Raw genomic sequence first — 26023 nt, 5'->3', positions numbered from 1 at the left:
TATGTAGTACAGTGCATTATGATTGGTGTGCTCTCATGGATAGTTGTGGTGGGTGTGGTGGTGGTGTGGTTGTGTAGTGGTGGTGTGATTGTGTGGTGGTGGTGTGGTTGTGGTGGTGGTGGTGGTTTGGTTGTGTAGCGGTGGTGCTGAATGGTGTGGTTGTGTAGTGGTGGTGTGGCTGTGCAGCAGTGGTGTGGTTGTGAAGTGGTTGTGTAGTGTAGTGGTGTGATTGTGTGGTGGTGGTGTGGTTGTGGTGGTGGTGGTGGTTTGGTTGTGTAGCGGTGGTGCTGAATGGTGTGGTTGTGTAGTGGTGGTGTGGCTGTGCAGCAGTGGTGTGGTTGTGAAGTGGTTGTGTAGTGTAGTGGTGGTGTGGATGTGTGATGGTGGCGGTGTGGTTATGTAGCAACGGTGGTTTAATGGTGCGGGTGTGTAGTGGTGAAGTGTGATGTCATTATGGCATGGAATAGAGGAAACTGTGGGATGTTGTGAGGAAGGCTTTGTGATAACATATAGCTCAATGTGTGTGTGTGTGTGTGTGTAATATAACCTTCATTAACTGTCAGAATTAACTCCTGAACCACACAATTCAGTCATAGCTAACAGTAGACTGACTGACTGGCCTGCTTAATCAGTTAAACTACCTCTCACCGCATCTAGTTCTTTAAATACATGAAAGAGGAATTTGTCTAACTTGACAATGTGGCGCAAGAAAATGGATAGCAATCAGATGTTCAGTAATTGTCATCTTGTACGTTCCAGATGACTGTCACTTAAGCAATGTTGCAGTGCGCCATGACCACTAGGCGTGGTGTTCGTAGTAGTGGTGGTGGTGGTGGTGGTGGGCGTGGTGGTGGTAGTAGTAATGGTGGTTCTGGTTGAATTGATTTTCCCAGCTATTCGTCAGAAAGCTACAGAATCGACCAATCACAACCTACCATATGTGACGTTAAGGTGTTGCATGGTATTCAGGATCAAAATTAAACATAAAAACACAGAACATAAAATAATTTCTAAGAAACACGACTTATAAAAATCTTTAAAAAATATATAAATATTCTACAGTGTACTCTTAAGATTAATGATATTGATACTTGGAACACTAGAATGCGAAAACAGTTTTTACTATTTAGCCATCTGACATTTGGAATGGTTGAGGAATCAGCGGAATAGCTGTAAATGAAACTCGTTGGTGAAGGCTTGTGGAGAAAAAGTGACCACAAGTGCGCAGGCAGTACCACAAACAAGCATTTCATCCCTAAGGAGACCGTAAGCATTGTAGCTAAATTAACTGTCGAGTAATATAATAAATATACCTCTAATAGCCTTTGAGAATATCTAAATTCCGCCTCACTTTTATACATATATTTTTTTCCAACGGACATGTACCCTGACTCCTGGAGGAGGAGGAGGAGGAGGAGGAGGAGGAGGAGGAGGAGGAGGAGGAGGAGAGGAGGAGGAGGAGGAGGAGGAGGAGGAGTTACCGACTTTAATTATATCAAAGTGTGTGCCTCAGATGCCATTGTCTTCTTTGGCGTTTTCTCTATCTCATCGTTTTCTTTGATGGGTGACATACTAAGTCAAAGTTAGATCACTTTACTTGTCTTTGGAATTTTATATCTATAGGTAAGAAAGTCGATTCTATTAATCTAACTTGGATAGATAGATAGACAAAGATAGATACAAACAAACAGTCATAGATAGATATCGATATAAAAAATTACTACCGGGTAATTTCTATTTGGGTTTTACGTGAGGTTGGAAGTAACTAATCAAATTACAATAAGACTCCAAAACAGATATAAAAATTTGTCTGGCGGCTAAAAATATTATCAGTACTATAAAGAATTTGAAACGTGCAGATTCTTCCTCATAATACAACATTCATGCATAGATCAGTTACAAAAAATTGCTTTACATGGAATTTCATCAGGTTGGTCATTTCATTTGTTATTTTATCTTTTAAAATTACTATACCGATAAGAAATAGTATAAAGACACTATAATGGAGAGTAAAAATTCCAAAGTTGATATAATAGTTTATATCTAGTCCAAAATATATTTTATATAAAATTATTACATCCGGGAACTTGACGCGTCTCAAGGATTGTGTTGTATGAGGGCAGTGGTTTTCAAGTTAGCATGCTGATACCTTGTGTTGTTTGAGGTTACAGTAAAGCATAGTTACCAAGTGGAATCTTTTTAGTTTTCATAATACGGAAAAAAATCAAATTACCTGTTTTGAGAAGTCAAGTACTATACTACCAAGGACGCCCATGACAATTTTCTATGGTGAGTAAATTATTAAATAACGTTTCCGTCAGAAATTTATATTACTGGTATTCGACTATTTTAACCGATAAAACTACCAACAATATTACTAGTTCAAAGTGGGCAGGGCTTTGAAGTAGAGGGAAAATGTGGGGTAAAACACTTAAAAAGAACACCAAACAAACCTTTGATAACCTTCCCTGACTACCCTGAGCACCGAAAATATCACACACTGAAACCCTAAAACACCATCACATACTAAACACCGAAAACATGAATAAAGTAAACTTGTTATACTTTTTAGGATTTTTAAAGTTTAGGAAAAGTTAGGTCAGGTTTTCAGAAGTTTGTTTAGTGATTTTTGTATAGTATTTTATCCCACATTTTCCCTCTACTTCAAACCCCTGCCCACTTTGAACTAGTAATATTGTTGGTAGTTTTATTGGTTAAAATAGCCGAAAAAAATCGATATGTCTCAATATATAAGTAGGTGATGGCAACTTCTAAATATTTGCCTCGTATTTTACTTTATTATTATTATTATTATTATTATTATTATTATTATTATTATTATTATTATTATTATTATTATTATTATTATTATTATTATTATTATGTCAAAAGTTTAATACAGTCTTCCCAGATAATAATTGTTATTATTGTTTCACTATGTTGGGTGACGAGTTCTGAGGGCGAAGGCTGTGGAAACTGTTGACTGCCTCGGGTTAATCTGTAGTAGTATTCTTCCAACTTTAATTTAGGCAACATAATACAGTAACAGCCTCCAGTATTTTTTTTTTCATGCCAGTTTTTAATATCACCAGTAAGTTTATCCCTGCAGTCAACACGGTCACATTGTTTACTCTTTTAACTTCTTGTGGTGGCGCACGTCTTCTAATATTGCAAAAGGCTGGAGATGTGTGTATGTTTATATCTATGTCTATTTGTGCATGTGTAGGCTAGTTTGCGTGTTTGTGCATGGGGTTATATTGTTACAGTTAATGGTCTTTTAATCTCCTTTGATACTGTTTTGATTGTAAAAGTATCAATAGCCACTAATATATTTCTAGTAGATCTTTACAATCCTACTTCGAGTAACTACTAGCAATATAAAAATTACCTCAGAGCACAGAGATAGATATACTCCGAGAAAGTCTTACCAATAATAACGAAAATGAACCGTAATTTAGCAAACTAACGTCGCCTTCTCCTCGGTGCTCAGATGACTGTCAGTGGGATATTGTAGTTGAGGAAGAGGCGGAAGCGGTTTGACGAATTCACTCCCTGTCGCAACAACACACCAGATGATATGAATGATGGTGAAGCCGAGGGACCTTTCTGCTGCATGGGTTGTGGGGAGCGGTTGAACACACTGTCACAACAACTGTTCTCTTACATGAATTTTACGACTTAATAATAATGATAATACCGTGCAAAATACAAGCAAAAACGTTACATTATACATACAGTATACCTTAGTTAAATTCTGGGTAGGTTGGGTAAAAAGAGAGAGAGAGAGAGAGAGAGAGAGAGAGAGAGAGAGAGAGAGAGAGATTTTGGATGGGGAAAAAAGAGAAAGATTTTGGATGGGGAAAAAAGAGAGAGATTTTGGATGGGGAAAATATGATAATGATTGGTATAGAAAAGACTGAAGCAACAAGACAATGATTTGGAGATCCTTGAAGACAAGAGATAGTAATTTGGGGAAAGATCTGAAAGTCATTTATCTCATAACATAACATAACATATAACATAACATAACCTAACCTAAGCGAGCGTATATTCTCCAAGGCGAAGTTGGTAGACAGGGTTGATCACTAGCGTGGGACCATCATCACCTTTGGGTGAGTGTTGGGGCTTCAGTGGCACTTGGTTCTCTCGAGGCTTCCGTAGTACCTGGCGCTCTCGAGGCTTCAGTGGTATCTGGCGCTCTCGAAGCTTCAGAGGCACCTGGCGCTCTCGAGGCTTCAATGGCACCTGGCGCTCTCGAGGCTTCAATGGCACCTGGCTCTCTCGAGGTTTTAGTGGCACTTGGCGCTCTCAAGGCTTCAATGGACACCTGGCGCTCTCGAGGTTTCATTGGCACTTGGCGCTCTCGAGGCTTCAATGTCACCTATCGCTCTTGAGGCTTCAATGGCACTTGGCGCTCTCGAACCCGCCCGATTGACCCGATGTCGAAAAAAGTTTTACGACACCGTGTACTAGAGGGCAGGAGAATATACCCAAGGAGATAATAACAGAGAGGACAAAACATGACTTGGGGACACCTACTGTAAACACACATCATAAAGTGAAGGGAAACAAGTTGAAAGATACATTGTTGTTGTTATTGTGATAGAAGAGAGAAAGTGAGAGCCTGACGAACTGAATGACAGATGGCATCGTGCATTTATATGGTGAAAGAGAGAGAGAGAGAGAGAGAGAGAGAGAGAGAGAGAGAGAGAGAGAGAGAGAGAGAGATTTTGCATACATGCCCATAAGTCAGGTCTTCGTTCAACACCTGTAAAGAGAGAGAGAGAGAGAGAGAGAGAGAGAGAGAGAGAGAGAGAGAGAGAGAGAAGGGGATATATTAATTGCCTTCCCTGTGTATTTCTATCGTCTTAACCCTTTGAGGATAATAACCTAACCCTTGGAAGACGATGATTTAACTCTAGGTGTTATTAAACAGAACGCCATCAGCACCGTCAGTCGCAGCCACGTCAGCGCACCTTCTTAACTTGCGGTCGTCACTGAATTAGTCATTAGCCGTGGACAACCCAGGGAAATTAGGGAAACTCTTTGTGTTTATCTAAGTGATGCACCACCTGGGTGTTGTGGGAGTCGGCTGGCTATATAAGAGAGGACCTCCCGCCTCCATCATCACAACTCAGCTGCGTCTCCACCAGCACACATCTCCATAATGACTAGCTTTACCTCCTGCACCGTGAGTGGCTCTGGGTCGTACCTCTAGTGCCTGCTTTATTATCACCATAGACCTGAATTCACTAGTTTGGGCCAGTCGGCCTCCTGCAGTATCCCACTTTCTTATGTTCTTATGTTCAAATTCATTACCTACTCATCTTTCTTTGTTTTGTTTAAATATTGAAGTACAAACATTTGGACTGTAATTAAACTAGAAATTATTGAGCAATTCTTGTGTTTTAAGGCTGAAATATTATTTGATATGATATTATGTAGTAGTTATTAGCTTATATGTATAGTAGGGTAGGTAGTCTTGTGCGAGCATTAAGTAGGTCAGTAGACGTGATTAAGCCACACGATCATGTAGGTGGTGGGTCAGCCTACTGCCAGGTGGTGACGACCAGGTTAACTTTATACCAAATGACCACAACAACAACAACAGTCTCATGTTGTCGACACACCATCAGTAATAATGACCTTGGCTTATAACAGGTGGTGGTGGTCCTGGCCGTTATGGTGGCCGGGGCGGCGGCCAGTTCTGTCTACGGCCCCAGGCCTGTCATCCCCATCGTGAAGGACAACAGGAATCAGAACGCCTACGGCGAGTACTCCTTCCAGTACGAGTCCGGCGACGGTACCACCAGGGAGGAGTCTGGTAGACAGAACGACGGCCAGGTGTCTCAGGGCGGCTGGAGGTGAGTACAGTACACTATAGTCCAGTACATTATAGTGCAGTACATTATAGTGCAGTACATTATAGTGCAATACTTGATAGTACAGTACATTATATTTCAGTGCATTATAGTGCAGAACATTACACAACAATACAGTACAGTGCAGTACATAACATTATTTTAAAGTATATAATAGTACCTGGTGTTCACTAAATCTGAAAATTTCATGATTTATTTCATCAAGTTTGAATCCCGATATTTCATAAAAATGTACCAAGAGTGATCACCAGGTCCTGAGACACTACCCACACCTGCAGGTTGTTCTTGATCACCGTGACGCTCTTACCCAACCCCCCTCCCCACCTCAGGTACTCGTCCCCCTACGGTGACCCCGTGGAGATCACCTTCGTGGCCGACCATGGCGGCTACCAGCCCCAGGGAGCCGTCCTGCCCGTGGCCCCGCCCCTCCCATACTCCCGCACTGGTCATTAAGTCGAGGTGACTGAGATTGATCGCCCCACAACCTCTAGCTGACGCCCCTAACTCTCGTTTGGACAACACCCGCCCACCGCCCGCGCCCTCCTCACCCTCATACTGGCAGCTTCCGTCTCTTCTTAACACAGTACCTCGCACACAGGGAAAAAAAACACCTCAGTATACATTGCATTGTTTGCTCTCATGATCCACATCCCAGCTACACCTCACACCCTCACCACTACACTACACTACACTCACCTCACAACACATCCCAGCTACACCTCACACCCTCACCACTACACTACACTACACTCACCTCACAACACCCATTAAGCAAGTACTGTAAGAGGCCAGTTTTATGTAGATGCCTTTGTTGTTTTTTGTGTGTATGTTTACCTTTGTGCAATGTGTGTGTGTGTGTGCGCCGCGCCAATGTAAATGTTGCATGTGTGTGTCTGTGTGTGTACGTGCTTACAATTGGTATTGTTTTATTGACACTCTTTGTAAACACCAGGCTCTTGTTATAGGTAACTATGTAAAACAGCTGTATTCTGATTTAGTCTTTCCTTGTGCTGGTCGCAAATATTGTGCTTTGACTTGTGGAATAAAACAACAGAATTATAATGACGTTCAGTTACTCTCCTCCACCTTTGTATTATTAAGTCGACGACGTGTGGTACATCTCTCTCTCTCTCTCTCTCTCTCTCTCTCTCTCTCTCTTATACTGTCTAGCCATCCTATACACGCTGCTAAGTGAGAGGGATCACCCGGATACCCCACAACTTATTTCGCTTTTGTTAAAACACCCTAATTCTAACCTAACCTAACCTAATCTAACCTAATTCCCCCAGGTAGTGTTAGGGTGGTTAATCTTCAGGTGCTTCGAGTAAGAGTGATGACTCCTTAATAGACCAATAGATACTTGAGTGACTTGATATGTTGGTAAGACAAATATCTTATCTGCTATTTCTAAAGAGTAGAAGAAAGAAGACGATAAGAGAGAGAGAGGGGAGTAACAAGAGAGAAAGAGGAGGAAGAGTACTACAAGAACACAAGAGAAAGATACAAGGAGAGAGAGGGAGAGAAGACAGGGGAGGAACACGAGAGAAAGACACAGAGGGAGAGACAGAATAATAAGGAGACTAAAGAAAGGCAGTAGAAGAAGAGAACCAGAAGAATACTAGAAAATAATACAGGAAAATACAGAAAGAGAAAGAGAGAGAATCAAAGAGAGGAGAGAGAGATATATATATATCAATAATCGCTGACAATAACTACATTCCACACACACACGCACACACACACACACACACACACACACACACATCAATCCTTTTCTTCAAACTTATTTTCTTTTTCTTTTTTATTGTTTTGCTTACCTGTGTTTTATGATTTTTTTGTTATGTATACTCGTATGATTTGAACCATACATACATACATAGGTTAGTAGGATATGTATTTCACGACTAACATGGTTCTGGTATCACCTTGGTAGGAAGGACAGGTAACGAGTCCTTGTGTGTGTGTGTGTGTGTGTGTGTGTAATGATTCACGTCTCGAATGTAATTGCTTCTGTTTTAGAGCTATGGCTGGAACAGACAGACAAACAGACATACAGACACATCCTTTTATTATTATTATTATTATTTTTATTATTATAGATGTCACTTGTCAAGCTGAGACGAAACGTAACCTGACTTTAGTACTTCTCGAAACAACACCTCCTTGTTGCTATTACGAGAGACAGGATGCGCCTAAAATTTACTCGCTATTACATCATGAGAAAAAATCTGCATATAAAAAAAATAACTCTTCTTTAAAGCTAGAAATTTACTCCATTTCCTTCTACAACACATAAAATGGGATTTATTTTCGACTGGATCAACAGGATGATTCGTGATGGTCGAGTAGGAAACAAAATCTTATTGCCTATAGTTTATATACTTGACCCCGGAGTGACTCGAACACCCAGCCTTCTGATCTGGAGTCAGACGCGCTACCATTGCGCCACGGGGCCGATAAGGTTATGCGTTATTGATACCAAATATGACCTTTCCAGTGTGTGAGGTGTGGGAACTGGTAGGTGTGACGTGTGGGAACTGGCAGGTGTGACGAGTGGGAACTGGTAGGTGACGTGTGGGAACTGGCAGGTGTGACGAGTGGGAATTGGTAGGTGTGACGCGTGGAACTGGTAGGTGTGACGTGAGAAAATGATTGGTGTGACGCCCCAAACACACACACACACACACATGGGTTCCAAGGTTGTTCACAGGGCAAGAAGCAAAAATCTACCCCTACTGATAACTCTACAGTATTTTGGTCATATAAGAACATAAGAAAATAAGGAGTCTGCAATAGGCCGGTTGGCCTGTGCATGGCAGCTCCTGTCGAGAGTTACTACCACTCTCTATTATCCATGAATCTATCTAGCCTCCTTTTGAAACTTTTCAGCGTTCCAGCACTTACTACAAAGTTGCTAAGCTTGTTCCACTCGTCCACCACCCTATTTGTGAACCAGTTCCTTCCTATCTCCCTCCTAAACCTAAACTTATCCAACTTAAATCCATTGCTCCGAGTCCTATCCTGCTCGGATATTATATGAACTTTATCTATATCCCCTTTATTGATTCCTTTCACCCGCTTAAATACTTCTATCATATCTCCCCGCACTCTTCGTCTTTCTAGAATGCAAGTTTAGTTTCTTTAACCTATCCTGACATGGAAGGTTTCTAAGTCCCGGAATCATTTTCGTCATTCTTCGCTGCACCGACTCTAGTGAATTTATATCCATTCTATAATAGGGGCACCAGAACTGAACCGCATAATCGAGGTGCGGCCTGACTAGTGCAAGATATAGTTGCAATAAGACCTCTGCACTCTTATTACTTACACTTCTAGATATCTGGAATGTCACCGGCGCTACGATAATTATCAGCTGCCGAGATCATTGTTATTATTAAAAATGAACATTCTTAGTCATAGGGCAGAGGGGTATTTGTTGGTGCTAAGTGTAAGTGCGTTGGTGCTAAGTGTAAGTGCGTCGGTGCTAAGTGTAAGTGCATAACCTGGAGACAAGATTGACTGTTATGGCTTTATGAGATTTTGATTTGTCAAAATTAATTTATACTGTTTACCATTGTTTGTATACCTGCACTGTGTTAGGTTAGGTTAGGTTAGGTTAGGTTGGGTTGGGTTGAGTTAGGGTGTTTGGTTTTGGTGGTGAGGTGGAAGGTCTAGCGGTCTAGTTTGGGGTCTGGTAATTACAATAGGTCAAAGTGATTATGTGGGCCTGAACGCTATTTTTGTCATCGTTTGTGGGTGTGTGTGTGTGTGTGTGGTGTGTGTGTGTGTGACCGAGAAGCCGAAGTGAAGTTTTTTGGAATAGGTTAATCCTCTCTCTCTCTCTCTCTCTCTCTCTCTCTCTCTCTCTCTCTCTCTCGTACCAAAGGGCCTTAATTTCATTCTTCTTTTCAATTTTTCTTCTAACTTAAGTGACTGTTTATCCTTCGTTTACTCTCCTCTTTCCCCTTCTTTTCTTCCTCCCCTTCCTCCTTCTCCTCCTCTTCCTTTTTCTCCTTCTCTTCTTCCTCCTCATTCCCCTCCTATCCATCGACCTCAGTTCCTAAAAATAAACAAAGTGCAATCTCTGGCCGGCCTCCCTCTGTGTCGTAGGTATATAAGAGCCATCTCCCGCCTCCACGGTCAGTAGCTCACGGCAGCCCCTCCTTAAGCACACACTGCAACCATGTCCAGCCTTACCTGCTACACCGTGAGTGGCCCCGCGTCCTGCCTCTGATGCCTATGAACAATTTCTTGCTTAAAGTTACATTAAGTTGATAATACTGTTAATTTTCAGACCAGTGGAATATTTCTTGTATTTTTAGTTGTTGGGGCGTTGTGTTACATTAGAATATAAACATCACTCGATACTACCAGTCCTCAGGCACCAGATAACTAACAGAATCCCCCTTTCTTTAACTCTCATATTAACACAAAAGTAACACTATTTTGGTCTCCCCTTTATCCCCCCCACACACTCCGAAACCCACACACTCTTGAGCGGCTCTTTAGTGGTTTGGTAGAGACTGGAACACCTGCAGTTAACAGACCTTAAGCTGGCCAGTTATCAGTCAGTTTTCACTTTCTCTTGGACAGTTCTCTGCTGTTTACTTGACGGTCTGAAGGCTGAGTCAGGTGAAGGTGAGGTGGATGTCAGTTTTGTTTTAACACACGATGCTTCCCCGTGGCGTCAGGCCTAACTTAAGAGTCCTGCCACCAAAGTTGAAGCCTCGGGTGGTAGAAGACAGACTAGGAGTGTACAAGGTAGCAGTCGGTAGAACATTTTAACACGCTAAGGTGGATCCACAGAAACACAACAATGTTGGTAATATTGTCGTCAGTATGTCGGATAAAAGATGGCAACATTGATGGAAAGAACGGTGAAATTATCACATAATCCACACCAGTCAGTTTACTTGACGTATTTCTGTTGGCGACAATGTTCCCAACATAATGTTGCAAACTTTTTTATGTAATTTTCACAAGTATTGATAACACAGTTGCCAACACGTGTTACCGACAAGGATGCGTTGTTGTGGATCCACCTTTAGATAATTTGTCAACACAAGTGTCATCCTGTGTCATGTCCCCCGGCAGGTGGTGGTGGTCCTGGCCGTTATGGTGGCCGGGGCGGCGGCCAGTTCTGTCTACGGCCCCAGGCCTGTCATCCCCATCGTGAAGGACAACAGGAATCAGAACGCCTACGGCGAGTACTCCTTCCAGTACGAGTCCGGCGACGGTACCACCAGGGAGGAGTCTGGCAGCCAGAACGACGGCCAGGTGTCTCAGGGCGGCTGGAGGTGAGTACAGTACACTATAGTCCAGTACATTATAGTACAGTACAATGTACAGTATTATAGAATAGTACCTTTGCCTCAGGCTTGGTTGTCCCTGATGGTATCAGTGTTTGGTGACATAGTTGACAAAAATAATCGTGAAAATGTTACGCAACTTAGTAACATTTGATTAAGAATTATTCCCCTGACCAACATGATGGTCTTCCCCCCTCCAGGTACTCGTCCCCCTACGGTGACCCCGTGGAGATCACCTTCGTGGCCGACCATGGCGGCTACCAGCCCCAGGGAGCCGTCCTGCCCGTGGCCCCACCCCTCCCATACTCCCGCACTGGTCATTAAGTCGAGGTGACTGACACCATATGCCCAGCGGCTCAACCCGACCATTGTGTGTGTGTGTGTGTGTTAGTCATACACTTTAATGTGACACATACAGTAAGACTCATCCTTTATAAGGGTGTACAGAGAGAAACACACACACACACATGACCTCTCACACAGAACTTGGTGAGGCAGGATCCTTCACGACTGTACAGTACATCTGCCACACATTCCCCACAGTGTACGTTGCTGTAAAGATGTAAACTACGTAACTTGTTCTTTTTGTACATGGCGCTGGTGTCTACGGCTCATAGTATATATTTGAGGTTATATATGAGTGACTAAATGTTTCTTGTTGTATATGTGAGTGAATAAATGTTTCCTAAGCACCCTTATTATCACTACCCCGCCAGGTGGTCTGACACAGCCTCAGTGACGCTCTCGCGGAGTCACTCAGCAAGCCAGAGATGATTTTTAATTATATGTTTTTTGTCAACAACACCCATCATGGTCATATTGGCTAAGGTGCTCTTATTATTATTATTATTATTAGTAGTAGTAGTACTGTTATTGATATTACTATTATTTTTTATTAATATCCAAATTGCTTTTTTTAGAGCAATAAGGAGGCGTCTTCTTTAGTGACCCACATTTACACACGCACTCTCTCTCTCTCTCTCTCTCTAAAAATAGACAGGAAGTACTGAAGTTACAGGACAATTTCGGTAACAATTGAACAAGAACCTGTATAGGTGAGAGCCTGTTGAAGAAATGGGAGGAGGAGCAGGTCGTGCGTGTGTGTATGGTGGTGGTGCTTCGTGTGTGTGTGGCGGGTGGGGCAGGGGTATTGTATGACTGTATCTCTATCCCTTACCTGACAGCTGTCACCCTATACCTTGTGGGTGCACACACACACACACACACACACACACCCATCAATACTGCACCACATGACCTGTTCATGGGCCCTGTGGCACAATGGTATCGCGTCTGACTCCAGATCAGAAGGCTGGGTGTTCGAGTCACTCCGGGGTCAAGTATCAGTTTTCCTTGACCTCCAGTGTTGACCCGCGTCCATGACCTAACTATTGACCACTTCCCAGGGCATCCCTCTGCTCCTTACACTGCCTTACTCCTCCATACCTCCTGTCCCATCCCTGTTGAGTGTCATCCAAGTCAGTCAAATCACTTTTAAGTGCCATTAGTCCTGGATACTCTATTTGACCTCGAACGTTGGCCTCCAACGGTGTCAACTTACTCAACACACCTGTTAGAATTTTTTTTATAGGTCAAGTCACCTTTTTTACTTTCTATGCTTCACACACACACACACACACACACAACTACTACTAATTTGCTGTCACTCAGAATCGAGTATGACGATCATCCAGCTATGAGACAATGATATGAATTATTAAGGATGTCACCTTCATTATTGATATTGAAACATTTTATTTAGCCAAAAGAACACAGATACAGAGTCGATTAAAACAACAATATTAACATGGCCAGTTGAGAGCCTGAGCTGTCTTGAAGGCACCTGATATATACTGTACATTTATCTCAAGGAAATTCTGTGTAGTATCATCTGGAAGAGTACACGTAACATGATGGTAGTGAGAACATATCAGAATGTTACCACGGTTATCACTTCGAGATTTATTTATTTATTTATTTATTTTTTACATTTATATTAAAAGTACAGGTATATACATAATTTACAGTAGAATTGAAAAACATAAATATGATGAGGGAAGCAGTACAACATGAGTGGAACAAGAGGACAAAGCTGTCAGGATTATGTCTAGTTGGCAAATATATTTATTGCAATGGTAGTTTCTGTCTATTTCCATGACAATTTCTGATAAAGCGGGTATGTAAAGTAGGTATTATAAAAAAAATATTAATACTTAGACAATAGATATCTTTTAAGAAATGATTTAAAGGAAGGGAGCGTAGTCTTTGCTCGGATGGGTGGGGGTAAGTTGTTCATTGATGAGTTTTAACACACACACACACACACAGGTGAATACGGTCAATGACTCTCCACCATGACCTGTGACCTATGTCTTCAAAATCAAATTATTTTCTAATGTTATTCGTCATATTGCACAGACACGTACAGACAAAAATAAACACAGAGGAGCAAATTGATTACCACCACCACTCTAGGGGCGGGGTTAACAAATATATAATCTGCAGTATATAATGTTGACCTTCGCCTCCCGCCAACCAATCATCAGGCCTAACTGTGACCTTTGACCCCTAGTCCCTGATACAGTTTACGAAGGCCCCTGTGTGGCGTAGTTAGTTATTTTACGTAGTTGTGTATGTGTTGAGGGGGGGGGTGGCCGCACCTGACAGTTCCCAGGCGACACGACACCTGCTGCTGCTCTCAAAATATATCTGACCACACTGTTAATAAGCTTATGGCCTCGTGGCGCAATGGTAGCGCGTCTGACTCCAGATCAGAAGGCTGGGTGTTCGAGTCACTCCGGGGTCATAACTCTTTACACCAATACACTCAGAACCTCTTATCTTTGTTAATTGTCGCGTGTGGATGATTTTGTCGGCGAAGCGCATTGTTTAGACGTGTATGTACAGGACTTGGGGATGTTGGCACTGACAGGGTGGTGTTGGCACAGACAGGGAGGTGTTGGCACAGACAGGGAGGTGTTGGCACTGAAAGGGTGGTGTTGGCACTGACAGGGAGGTGTTGGCACTGACAGGGAGGTGTTGGCACTGAGAGGGTGGTGTTGGCACTGACATGGAGGTGTTGGCACTGAGAGGGAGGTGTTGGCACTGAGAGGGAGGTGTTGGCACAGACAGGGAGGTGTTGGCACTGACAGGGGGGTGTTGGCACTGAGAGGGTGGTGTTGGCACTGACAGGGGGGATATTGGCACTGACACGGTTAGAAATAATTGAACAGAATGCGAACGAGTGACTGTTTAGTTTAGCGTATGCCACAACCCCCGGTGTCTGCTGATTGAGAATATTACAATGGAAGTACAGACCTCAGAAGAACTCTCGACTTATAGCAAGATTATCTGCTGAGTCCTAGCTCCTTGGGTCGAATATATTTAGATATCTCAGCGGGATATATATATATACAGAATAACTTAAGTCGACAGCATCTTTGTCTGCTCAGTAAGAATTCCAAACGACATTTTAAGTAAAGTCTAAACCCAAACTACCAGGACAAATACCACTCGGTTGTTTTATTATATTTGGTTTTTGTCGACCATCTTCCCGGGTGGAGGACCTGCCAGTGTTTACCTTCCTCTCTCTGTTTAGTACTTGGGAGACGTCAACACTACACCGCGCCAAAAATACCACTGGATACTCACCAAACTTTCCGTGAAGAGTTTTAAGAATTAAGTCAGCGTGCGAGGAGAGTTAAATCATCATACCGAGTCAGTTCTTGAGAGTCGCTAGTCAATGGATGGTAAAATTTGCCTTGAAATTCCGTTCCTCGCCTTCCCCGTCGCCAAGCTGGAGGAGATCCGGAAATATTGGTGGCATTTCCTGCATGTCCGCCGCGTTCCGGTTGTGTAAAACGATAAATTGGAGAGTGAATTTAAACCAACAATATCTCTGATGAGTTCGATAACCAACACATCCTGTCTGATTAAATGAGTTATGCCAATACACCAGTCTATAGGGGTGGCTGGCTGTAGGTGTCCGCTGGAATGGAGAATTTGGATCTATCATACTGTATTTTTCTGTCGTATAATCAAGGAAGGTCTAAAATAGGAGGTTGTAAACTAATGTGGTAAAATTTCTAAACATAAAACACACAAAAAAATTCACTTTAATCTGTTATTTTAGTCAGGTGTTATTGTTGACAGACGACTACTGTAAGATATAGTTTATCATCGTAACAAACAGTGGAATTTCTCACGATTCTCTTGAGATCTGTACAGGGACAAGAATGGCAGCGGGCAAGATGAAAAGTTGACAAAATACACTAACAAAATTATTATACCTTTTATAAATCTCACGATGATATATATATAAAAGTAAACAACAAACGACTTATTATTATTATACTTGAGAGTTCTATAAGGAGCTACGTGACGCATTTAATAATTTTTAGTTCAATTTGGTGTAAACTTTAATGAATTAAGGACACGTGTTTTTTGATAATGTGAGTCGGTTAGTTACACACACACACACACACACACACACACACACACACACACACATTAACACATTTTCTGGTTACGCAATAACCTAAGAACGCAAGACACAAAAAGTATTCCTGTGTTTACGGCAGACGCTTATGATTTGCTGTTGACGTTTATACTCGCCGTAGTAGAGGAAATGAATATACCGCATACTACCTCTCTCTCTCTCTCTCTCTCTCTCTCTCTCTCTCTCTCACACATACACAGTTGAGGAAGAGCTGTGGTAAACACTGAGGTAAACACTGGTTTCGAAACAGAGTAGTGGATGAATGGAACAAGTTACCAAATATCACCATTAACTCGAATACGCTAGATAGCTTCAAACATAGGTTGGATGCTTATATGCTTATATGGGTGTAAACGGGACTGCCCAGTATGGGCCAATAGGCCCGCTGCAGTTTCCACCATTTTTATGTTCTTATGAGTTTGGTTAAGTTAGATTAGGTTAGATTGAGTTAGGTTAGGTTAGGTTGGGAAGGGTTAGGTTGGCCTGCGTCCAGGCCATTGTTGACCAAGATGGGGTAATAAAAGCGGCCCTATTTACGTATTATCGTATAGTAGAGGTACAGTTCCTCTCATCGTGCAAGAAAATTATATATTGTGTGTGTGTGTGTGTGTGTGTGTGTGTGTGTTTGAGTTTATGTGGGTGTGTGTATCTGTGTGTTTGTGTGCATGTGAAAGAGTGTGTGTGTGTGTGTGTGTGTGTGTGTGTGTGTAAGCTCAAATCAAGGACATTTCTTCTTGTCAGTAAAATATAATTACTCTTAAACGTGTGGGGGTCTATAGCGGTCAGCATGTTTATCTTCATTGATGAGTCTTGTTTGTCTGTCAACTAGAAAAACGAAACTGACAACAAATCTAATAATCTTCTTTACTTCCATAATATAATTTCTTACTTTTAACTTCACAATATAGTATACGAGTTTCCTTTGATGTTAAGCCGAGTGATAAAATTTTTCCGTATAAGGTCACATGATAGCCACAACTCTTCCCAGTCATGCGGCGATCAATACTGTGGTGACGTGGTCGGTCCTTCTCTCACACTCCCCTCCCACCTGCCGCTTCACTCAACCCCCTAAGACTCTCATACTGGTTTCACTCAACCACTGGCCTCGTGGCGCAATGGTAGCGCGTCTGACTCCAGATCAGAAGGCTGGGTGTTCGAGTCACTCCGGGGTCAATTATGTTTAATTAGTTTCAACGAGAGAGTTAGTTATTGCCCTCGTTCATGTATTGTATGTGTTTGACTGTGTATTGCCAGTAATCAATGTTGTTAAGGAGGATAAACTGTCTGACTGTGTATCTGGAGGTGACATTCTATAATCGTATGTGTGTGTGTGTTTGTAAATGTATTTTGTATAATTATGTATGTGTATGTTTGTGTGTGTGTATGTGTACATTATAGTATTTCAGTATACATCAATTACCTGCTTAAGAAAACATTAAAATATGATAAGTACAGGTCGTGGAGGGGAGGGGGAGAGGATGTCCTTGGCAGGTAGTTGTGGTGATGTATTTTTAGAAGAGTTACCCCGTAAGCCACACACACACGGAGGGGCACCTACTTGTCGTTGACTCCCAATATTTTTTTTGCTTGTCTTTGTGTTTTTTTGCGGTATTTTATTGTGTTTTTGTTGTTGTTTTCGTGTTTTTGTCGTTAGTTATTTTATTTTTGTTGTCGTTTTATAACCGTTTTATTCTTGTTTTTTGTTATCCTTATTATTGTTGTTTTCGTTCTTGTTGTTTTGTTATTCTTGTTATTTTTTCTTGTTGCCGATTTCAAATTATTTTGCTACGTTCGTTCTATGTTCCAATAATCTCTTGATTGAAACATTATTAATATCTATCTATCTATCTATCTATCTGATTGTTAGAGACGTGAACCCTAGCAAAGTGTCGTCTATACCCAATTGAGTAGGAGCATCGAGGCTACCATTATTCATGAACAACTACGCTGGACTGGTCATGTTACCCGCGTGGACGACAGTAGACTGCCAAACAGCTACTTTACAGTCACCCAACGAATAGTAAACATAACGCTGGTGGGCAACTGGAAAGGTATAAGGATAGTCTTAAGACAAATCTGAAAAAGTGCCAAATCGACCCCTTCACCTGGGAGACGATTACTCCACACCGTAACGCTTGGAGGAGCACCACACGAGAAGGTGTCAATACTTTCGAGTTAGCCCGATTGCATACTGAGGCAGACGAGTGCAAGCGCCGGAAAGATGCTGCACTAGATGTACCCCCCCACATGTGCAACATCTGTAAACGATCCTGCCGGTCCCGGATTGGCCTCTTTAGTCACCTCAGAACTCACCAACATAGGTGACATCCCTAATAACTCATACCATTGTATCATACTCGATTCCAAGTGACAGCAAAGTAGTTATATGTATAAAGAAATTTTTAATTCTAGCTCTATTATTGAATTATACGTTTTCATTCTATTAAATTATACATTGTACAAATAAGTATGAATAATATTATCACGTCTACTGTAATAATTTTTATATTACAGAAATCAGCAGAACTTTATAGGTTTAGATATAGAATACAACTTCTTCACGGAAGACAATAAATAATTATGAAATTCGACATACTCTGAACGCTAATTTGTATCTTTTTTCATATAAATTAACAGCGACTATTTAACGTTGTAAAATTTTATTACCGCAGATGCGAATGCTAATTAAATCCGACTGCGTCGTAGTGCGAATGCTATTTTGTTTACACTTGGAAAAGTTTCTCTCGAGCTGTGCACGACTAGTCAGCGAACGCATATATTTAGTCATTTTGCTTTATAGTGCGCTCGTCAGTGACTTTATTAATATAAATCAGAAAATAAAACTTATATAACAATATTGTTATGGTAAATTTAATATGATAATGCATAAAACGTTTGCCATAAGCGAAAATTGTGGAGGCCAAAAATGGTGGACGTTTGCCATGACGTATTGTGTGAAGTGTTGTCAGTAGTCCACCTCTTCCTATTTTCGTTCACCAGCATCAAGCATACAACGTAACGTGGCTCCTCCACCACTACCCTCACTTGTAAGTACTGTACATAGTTATATATTTTGTTATTGTAAATAATGCCGCCGCAATTGACAGGTCAACTTAGATATTTTTGTGTGTTTTTACCCCACGATTTCCCTATACTTCAAAACCTGCTCACTTAATGAGATCAAAATTTTACTTTCAATCGTGAAATCGAAAGTTAAAAATAGCTATAAAAATATAAATGTGCTATGAAAACGCCGAATTGTTACCTAAAGTGTGAAAACTAAATCTGTGTTCTTACGGTAGGTAGTTATTTTAGGTCAACATTAGAGTCTTTTTATTACGGATCCCTTATATTCTTAATATTCGAATCGCTGATATGAGTTATATCCGGATCTTCGGACTAAACGAATCCACCACATACCCGAGGAGGCGAGCAGTACGCCATGAGTGGTTTGGGGCAGCACCACTCGTTACTGTCTACACTAATACACAAAGTTTTAGCCTCTATTAAAGCCAACTTACTCTTTGTGTCATGTAGCCTAGTCGAACTCTATAAACACAGCTCAATTTTGTTACCTTTGGGTTTCTTCTTCTATACCTGTTATGGAAAGTGGTTCTCTGTGGTTGAGTTAGGTTATATTAAAGGATCACCTAAAAATTCTCTCCGCCTAATTTCACTTGAACTTTAATCAACCTAACGCTAACCTAATCTAACTTAAACTGAGCTAACCTAAACTAAACCTAACCTTAACCTAACCTAATTTAAACTAACCTAACCAACCTAACCTAACCATACCCGCCTACCTTAGCCATACCCGCCTACCCTAGCCATACCCGCCTACCCTAGCCATACCCGCCTACCCTAACCTACCATAACCAAACTCATTTTTGTTCTTTTCTTTTTTTTTCTACCAGTCATCGTCGCAAAAATTCACGTCTGCTTTGGACTTGGTTAATAAGCCATTAAATTCTCTTTTGAGGTGGAGAAGATTATGCTTAACTCCTCTTCACTCAGTCACTTATTAGTCATTATTTCCAACCACTGTGGCAGCTTGCACGCATCTGTTGTCGCACACACACAAAAGAATATCGAATGTACAGACAAAAAACTGTCTTCAACTTAGACAGGAAATGAAAGGAAAATGAAAAAAAAAAGTGTATAATTACCGTGAAAGAAGAACCCCCAAAAAGGTGGATAATGAGAGTTAATTACAACAGGGCGTCAGGTGTTATGGAAGGAGGGGGGGACAGGTGAGGTTGTGTAGGAGGGAGGGGGAAATAGTGAAGGTGTGTGTTAAGTGTACCGGCAGGTGTGTTAGGTGTACCATCTGGTGTGTTGGGGTCCCAGAGACACACCTGAGGGGCGAAAGTGTTAAAGGGTTAGTAATAAAGTGATTTTTCTCAACTTGGGTTTATTATTTACAACTTTTGGCCTGGAAAGGTTGATGGGGGGGTGGAATGGGGTGGGAGGAGCTAAAGGCGTGAGGGAAGGGGAGGGGGGAGAAAATGTAGAGGGAGGGAGGAAGGGGGCGAGAGAAGGGGAGGGGGGAGAGAGGGGAGAGAGGGAGGAGAGAAAAGGAGAGGATAAGGGAAAAAGGCAGAGAGCTTTTGTGTGTGTGTGTCTGTCTGTCTGTCTTTGTTGACAATTAGAACACATAATTTTTTTTACATTAACTTGAAGGGAAATATAGATAATTTAATCGTAATAAATACTTTAAGAAATACATAAAAAAAACCAATAAGCTACAGACACTATCGTTATTATCGTGGGAATCGTATCATTATGTACAAAATTAACCACGAACAACTTCCTTTCTCCTGACGAAATTTTATACCATTCACCACCACCTTCATCCTCACGGCCTCAACAGGTGTTAAGATCGTATATTACAGGTGTTAGTGGGACTGAAACACCTGTTGTTGTTTATATCTCGCCTGAGGGGTTTTCTTACGGTTGTATTTTATTTATTTTCTGTTTTCTTCATTTTATAATCGGTCTTATTCTTGTATTTATGTTTATATATTGATCGTTGTTGTAATGTGAAGATGATGTACTACCTTTATCATTGGAGAAGTTCCTATGTGTTCGGAAAAGTACCTACATGTTTGGAGAAGTACGGTACCTGTATAGTAACTGAGGAAGTAATTACGGTACGTGTCTGGGGAAGTATTTGTATCTGAGGAAGTACCTATGTGTTTGGGAAAGTACTTCTGTGTGTCTGTCTGTCTGGGGAAGTATCTGTACCTGAGGAAGTACCTATGTATCTGGGAAAGTACCTCTGTTTGTCTGGGGAAGCACCTGCGTCTATTTGGGGAAGTTTTTATGCATAAGAAAGTACTGCATAGTACCTACGGGTGGGAAGTTCTTATATCTAGGAAAGTATTGTTATTTTAATGTTTGTTTTGACTCTGTGTTTACATTGTTTTACCATTTGTTTTGACTACGTGTGTCGTAAGCCTTGTTTTGCCGTTTGTTTTGACTGCTTGTGTCGTAATCCTTGTTTTACCATTTGTTTTGACTGCGTGTGTCGTAATCCTTGTTTTTAAATATATCTTTTCAACTTATACGAACGAATAATCCGAAATAGAGATGTCAATCGTTACTAATCTGTACACAATGAAGTCAAACACCCACATCCTCACCGCCGCCTGTTAAATTCGCTTCTTTGATCGTCTGGGCTGAGTCCGTTTTCTTTGACATTAGAAACATGGTAAATATCTCATGTAATTTGAGGTGAGAGACAGTGCCCTTCCTTCATCCTTCTCCAACCCCAACCTCTCCTCATCCACCAGACCCTCCCCCCTCATCATCATCCACCTCGTGTGTAACTTACCCCAAAATAACAACAACCCAAAAATGACTCACACCACAATACGGCCGATTTCACGACAACACCACAATCAGGTTAAAGAATAAAACAAACTACCAGCTAGACACACAAACATACCCACAAACTGGTCCTGTAATGAGTTTGTGTATATCGAGGGTTAGTGGTGAGTCATTGTTCTGAGATAGGTTATGGTGGCGCGTCTCATTTTGACTCACGCATAGTAACTGGTGCCACTTACACTACAACTGACGATTTTCACCCTCATCTGTTTCCTCGTAACTGATGACGTAAACATAAAGGCCATCTGGTTAACTTAGACGCAAACACACACATACTGTCTACAGGTAATATAAATTACACCAATAGTCAACCTACAGATACGCTCTCTTAGCACCCTGTATATAAATAAGGTAATTTCAACAGCACCTCTCTGTAATAATGGGGTGTAATTATTGACATAATTATCCATTACTTAAAAAACGTACACTAATAAAAATGGAAGAAGGTAATTAGTGATATAACCATTGAAGATTTAAACTCAAAAGAAGGGCGGTAGGCCTAGCATATGGCACGCCGGGGGTCTCCCTGTCTCTTGGCGTCACTATCGTCACTATTGTGCTGGATAGTTGAAGGTATCGTACGTCATGTTACTGTTGTTGTACTCAGGGTCAGGTATCGTACGTCATGTTACTGTTGTTGTACTCAGGGTCAGGTATCGTACGTCATGTTACTGTTGTTGTACTCAGGGTTAGGTATCGTACTCTGTTAATTCGTCGTACAGTACTTGAGGAGTTTAGTTGTCATGGTCAGAGAGTTAGGTCCTCGCGGAACCTTGATAGTTACTAAAGTGTCAACAGACATGGACGAGAGAGTGAACAATGACTGTCCATCGCTCGAAGGTGTTGTAAACCCATTGTTTACTGCGTTTGAGTCATGTGTGGGCAGCGGCAGGAGGAGGTGGAGTTGGTGTGGTAAGTAATAACCTAAGGCAGCATGTAATTAGCTAATATAGGGAGAGAGAGACACACACACACACACCCAACCATCACTTCCTGCGATAACACCTTCCTTTCTCTCCGCCTCCACTCACCCGACCCTCTCGAGGGATGCCGCCCCCTATCCTCAACCGTAATAACCATAAATAACTCAGTATCTAATTGGTATAGATTCGTCGCTTGATTTTTAGAATTATCTGGAGGTAACATGTATAAGGGTGTTGTGCAGCAAGTGGTGGGCGTGACGGAAGCTGGCGATGTGGACGGGAATGGACCTCAGTTGTCTCCTGTTATGGTTCTCTCAGGATTCTCCCCTTCACCTGGTATATATATACTGGGCCGCGGCTAATGGTCGCATCACTTCCAGGCCTTCCTCACCTGCAACAGTATCAACACTCTCCTTACCTGCTGCCAACATGAGGTTCATCGGTGTCGTGGTTGTGAGTTGATAGCTGTTGTTGATCCAAAGTTTCAGTATTGTCTCACGCTCGTGCAATTCTGCGTCAGGTTCTGTTGGATGATGCGTTCTCAGCAAAGTTGTTTTTTTAGTTTGTTTACTGCTTGAGAATTTCCAGTGATGTGAATCTATATTATACCAAATCCTTGATAGATCTTGGAATACACTTTTAGAATATTTAATGATAAACTCTGACTTGATGTTTATGCTTGAGCGATCATTACAGTTATCAAGTGCTGCATGACTCTGATAGAATGACTTACTTATATTATTGATCAACACGTGGCCAGACAGTCACCGCCGCGAAACGGATCAGTATCTGCCTCACATCCCTGGTGTTGATGTTACAGGTGGCCGCCTCCCTGGTGCTACTGACGGACCCGGCCACCGCTGACCCCTCCTCCCCTTACCGCCCCTCCCCTTACCGCGCCCCTGTCATCCCTATCCTAAAAGATGACCGCACCCAGGATCGTTTCGGCGGCTACAGCTTCTCCTACAACACAGGCAACGGCATCTACAGGAACGAAGAGGGCAAGCAATCCTACGGCCAGAACTCTGAGGGTGGCTGGAGGTGAGGATGATGACTGGGGGACCTACAGGATAGTATTGGTCAGGAGGTGAGGGTGGTGACTGGGGGACCTACAGGATAGTGTTGGTCAGGAGGTGAGGGTGGTGACTGGGGGGACCTACAGGATAGTGTTGGTCAGGAGGAGAGGGTGGTGACTGGGGGACCTACAGGATAGTGTTGGTCAGGAGGTGAGGGTGGTGACTGGGGGACCTACAGGATGGTGTTGGTCAGGAGGAGGGAAGGGTGGTGACTGGGGGACCTACAGGATAAAAGTTGGTCAGGAGGTGAGGGTGGTGACTGGGGACCTACAGGATAGTGTTGGTCAGGAGGAGAGGGTGGTGACTGGGGACCTACAGGATATTGTTGGTCAGGAGGAGAGGTGGTGACTGGGGGACCTACAGGATAGTGTTGGTCAGGAGGAGAGGGTGGTGACTGGGGGACCTACAGGATAGTATTGGTCAGGAGGAGAGGGTGGTGACTGGGGGAACCTACAGGATAGTATTGGTCAGGAGGTGAGGTGGTGACTGGGGGACCTACAGGATAGTGTTGGTCAGGAGGAGGTGAGGGTTTGTGACTGGGGGACCTACAGGATAGTGTTGGTCAGGAGGTGAGGTAGTGACTGGGGGGACCCACAGGATAGTATTGGTCAGGAGGTGAGGGTGATGACTGGGGGACCTACAGGATAGTGTTGGTCAGGAGGTGAGGGTGGTGACTGGGGGACCTACAGGATAGTGTTGGTCAGGAGGAGAGGGTGGTGACTGGGGGGACCTACAGGATAGTATTGGTCAGGAAAATTAGCTGTACCCGACCTCTTGAGCTGTTTTTTATTTAACTTGTGTCAGTAACCACAGTATAAGGGGGCATCCAGCAGTTCATAGTTGTAATGTAAACAGTATTATTATATCTCTTCCCGAGGTGTGTAGAGGACCACTTGGCCCTCCACCCGTGTATGACCTTCGTTCTTATATCCACAGCTACACTTCCCCTGAGGGCGTCCCCGTCAGGATTACCTTCGTGGCCAACCAGGGAGGTTACCAGCCCGTAGGTGATGTCATCCCCGTGCCCCCTCCCCTCCCATACTCCAGGACCCAGCGATACTAACACCCTCCACCTCCTCGTCATCATGCGTCACCTGCCTGGTTCGATGGCTTTGTTAGCTTCTCGTGTTGTTGTTGTTATCGGCCGATAATTTGATGTATTTATGATGGTAGTTCACTCGCCACACCCTCACAGCCACACACAAGGAGACGGCCGGTTGGTGGTCATCTGCTTACGACGACGGTGTGTGGTGCAGGGTGTGGCGCGTGTGACACTCTAGTCCACCTAATCCCGTCAAGTCTAGTCCAGCAGTAGTTGTTGTTCTCTTTTGTTGCACAAGTGTTGCTTTGTTTTGTTTCCTTGTGTTGCTTCGGGTGTTGCCCCCTGGTGCCGCCCAACGTTGAGACAGGGTTAACGTGGGCGGCGGAGGGGGGGTACGCGGCCAGAGCAACACTACCCTTCCCCGCTCCCCACGTCTTGACGCGCAGGGCTCGTCGCTGTTAAGTTTGTTTTCTATTGTACCACTAATAAACGTTTGACATATAGTTACATATTTTTCCCTGGTGACCCTTACACGTGTTATTATGTATGTGTCAACAGTGAACGACTACAAGAGGTAAATAACTCCTAAGGAAATTAGTTTATACTGTACGTGTTATGGGTCATCTTATTATAAACTATATTAAGAATAGACAAGAAATTTCATTGCTGTTAGTGAGCTTCAACGAAGGAATACACACACACACACACACAGGTATACAGGCAGCATCGTATATTATTAGAACTTCTCCTAATGTTCAAAACGAATAACAGACTTCCAAAGTCACATTTTCTGCTCACAAATACAGATACGTCACCTGACTCCTCACAACAAATTTCGTGTCAGTTTTGAAGACCTTGATCAAACTAATTAAAGGTGAGACGCCACAAAACACCTGAGCTAGCTGAGTTATTGCATCGTATGAATCTTAACGTAAGGAGAAAAAATACCTGTTAGTGTTATTTATTTTTTATTTTTTATTTCATGTTATTTTGTATAATCGTGCTGATAAAAACGACATTGTATAGTTTATAAAAAAGTCTGACTAAAGACTATAGCAGTACCCCCCATCATTAGCACCATCACGGAAATGTTTATAGTTTGTGTTTAGTCTACCCTGAGGTACAGTACAGTACCCAGCAGACTTGAATCACAGCACCGAGATTGACATACGTTGAATGGTTTGGTCCTCTGCAGCAGGGTCTTGGCTTGAGGCGAATGGAATGAAGAAAACCCTACGACAGGAAGGTCGTGCATGCCATACCAATGTCTCCTCCTCCTCTACCTCCTAATGACTCCCCGAACCCTGATCACTCACACACACACACATACACACGTCAGCTAGAGAAGGTATAGAAAAGGGCCTTCAGAATCATGCTCGGCGCAGAATACTCCGGCTACACCAA

At 42.5% G+C, this 26023-nt stretch overlaps 2 protein-coding genes and 4 non-coding genes across 7 annotated transcripts; 5 read left to right on the top strand and 1 right to left on the bottom strand.

Annotated features, from left to right (window-relative positions):
- The first annotated feature begins 5090 nt into the window (after positions 1–5090).
- Positions 5091–11883, top strand: LOC121866416 (endocuticle structural glycoprotein SgAbd-8-like). 2 transcript variants are annotated; one of them, XM_042366074.1, is made up of 4 exons: positions 5091–5191; positions 5662–5864; positions 6212–6341; positions 11522–11883. In XM_042366074.1, exons 1-3 carry the CDS (start codon positions 5168–5170, stop codon positions 6333–6335), a joined length of 351 nt encoding a protein of 116 aa, XP_042222008.1. In that variant the 5' UTR covers positions 5091–5167; the 3' UTR covers positions 6336–6341; positions 11522–11883. The 2 variants fall into 2 exon arrangements, with proteins under 2 accessions (XP_042222008.1, XP_042222007.1); XM_042366073.1 differs by lacking the exon at positions 11522–11883 and having other exon boundaries at positions 6212–6944.
- Positions 8266–8337, bottom strand: Trnaw-cca. The gene has a single exon. It is a non-coding gene; the product is annotated as a tRNA-Trp (tRNA).
- Positions 10021–25122, top strand: LOC121866536. Its single transcript, XM_042366304.1, has 6 exons — positions 10021–10089; positions 10977–11179; positions 11392–11512; positions 22766–22954; positions 23322–23542; positions 24514–25122. Exons 1-6 carry the CDS (start codon positions 10066–10068, stop codon positions 24638–24640), a joined length of 885 nt encoding a protein of 294 aa, XP_042222238.1. The 5' UTR covers positions 10021–10065; the 3' UTR covers positions 24641–25122.
- Trnaw-cca lies at positions 12459–12530 on the top strand. Its single transcript has one exon. It is a non-coding gene; the product is annotated as a tRNA-Trp (tRNA).
- On the top strand, positions 13926–13997 carry Trnaw-cca. The gene has a single exon. It is a non-coding gene; the product is annotated as a tRNA-Trp (tRNA).
- Trnaw-cca lies at positions 16791–16862 on the top strand. The gene has a single exon. It is a non-coding gene; the product is annotated as a tRNA-Trp (tRNA).
- Positions 25123–26023: the final 901 nt, after the last annotated feature.

The sequence above is a fragment of the Homarus americanus genome, unplaced genomic scaffold, assembly GCF_018991925.1.
Source record: "Homarus americanus isolate GMGI-L3 unplaced genomic scaffold, GMGI_Hamer_2.0 scaffold16430, whole genome shotgun sequence".
NCBI lineage: Eukaryota > Metazoa > Arthropoda > Malacostraca > Decapoda > Nephropidae > Homarus > Homarus americanus.
The sequence above is the reverse complement of the archived record's forward strand: the minus strand, read 5'-3'. Positions and strand labels throughout refer to the sequence as shown.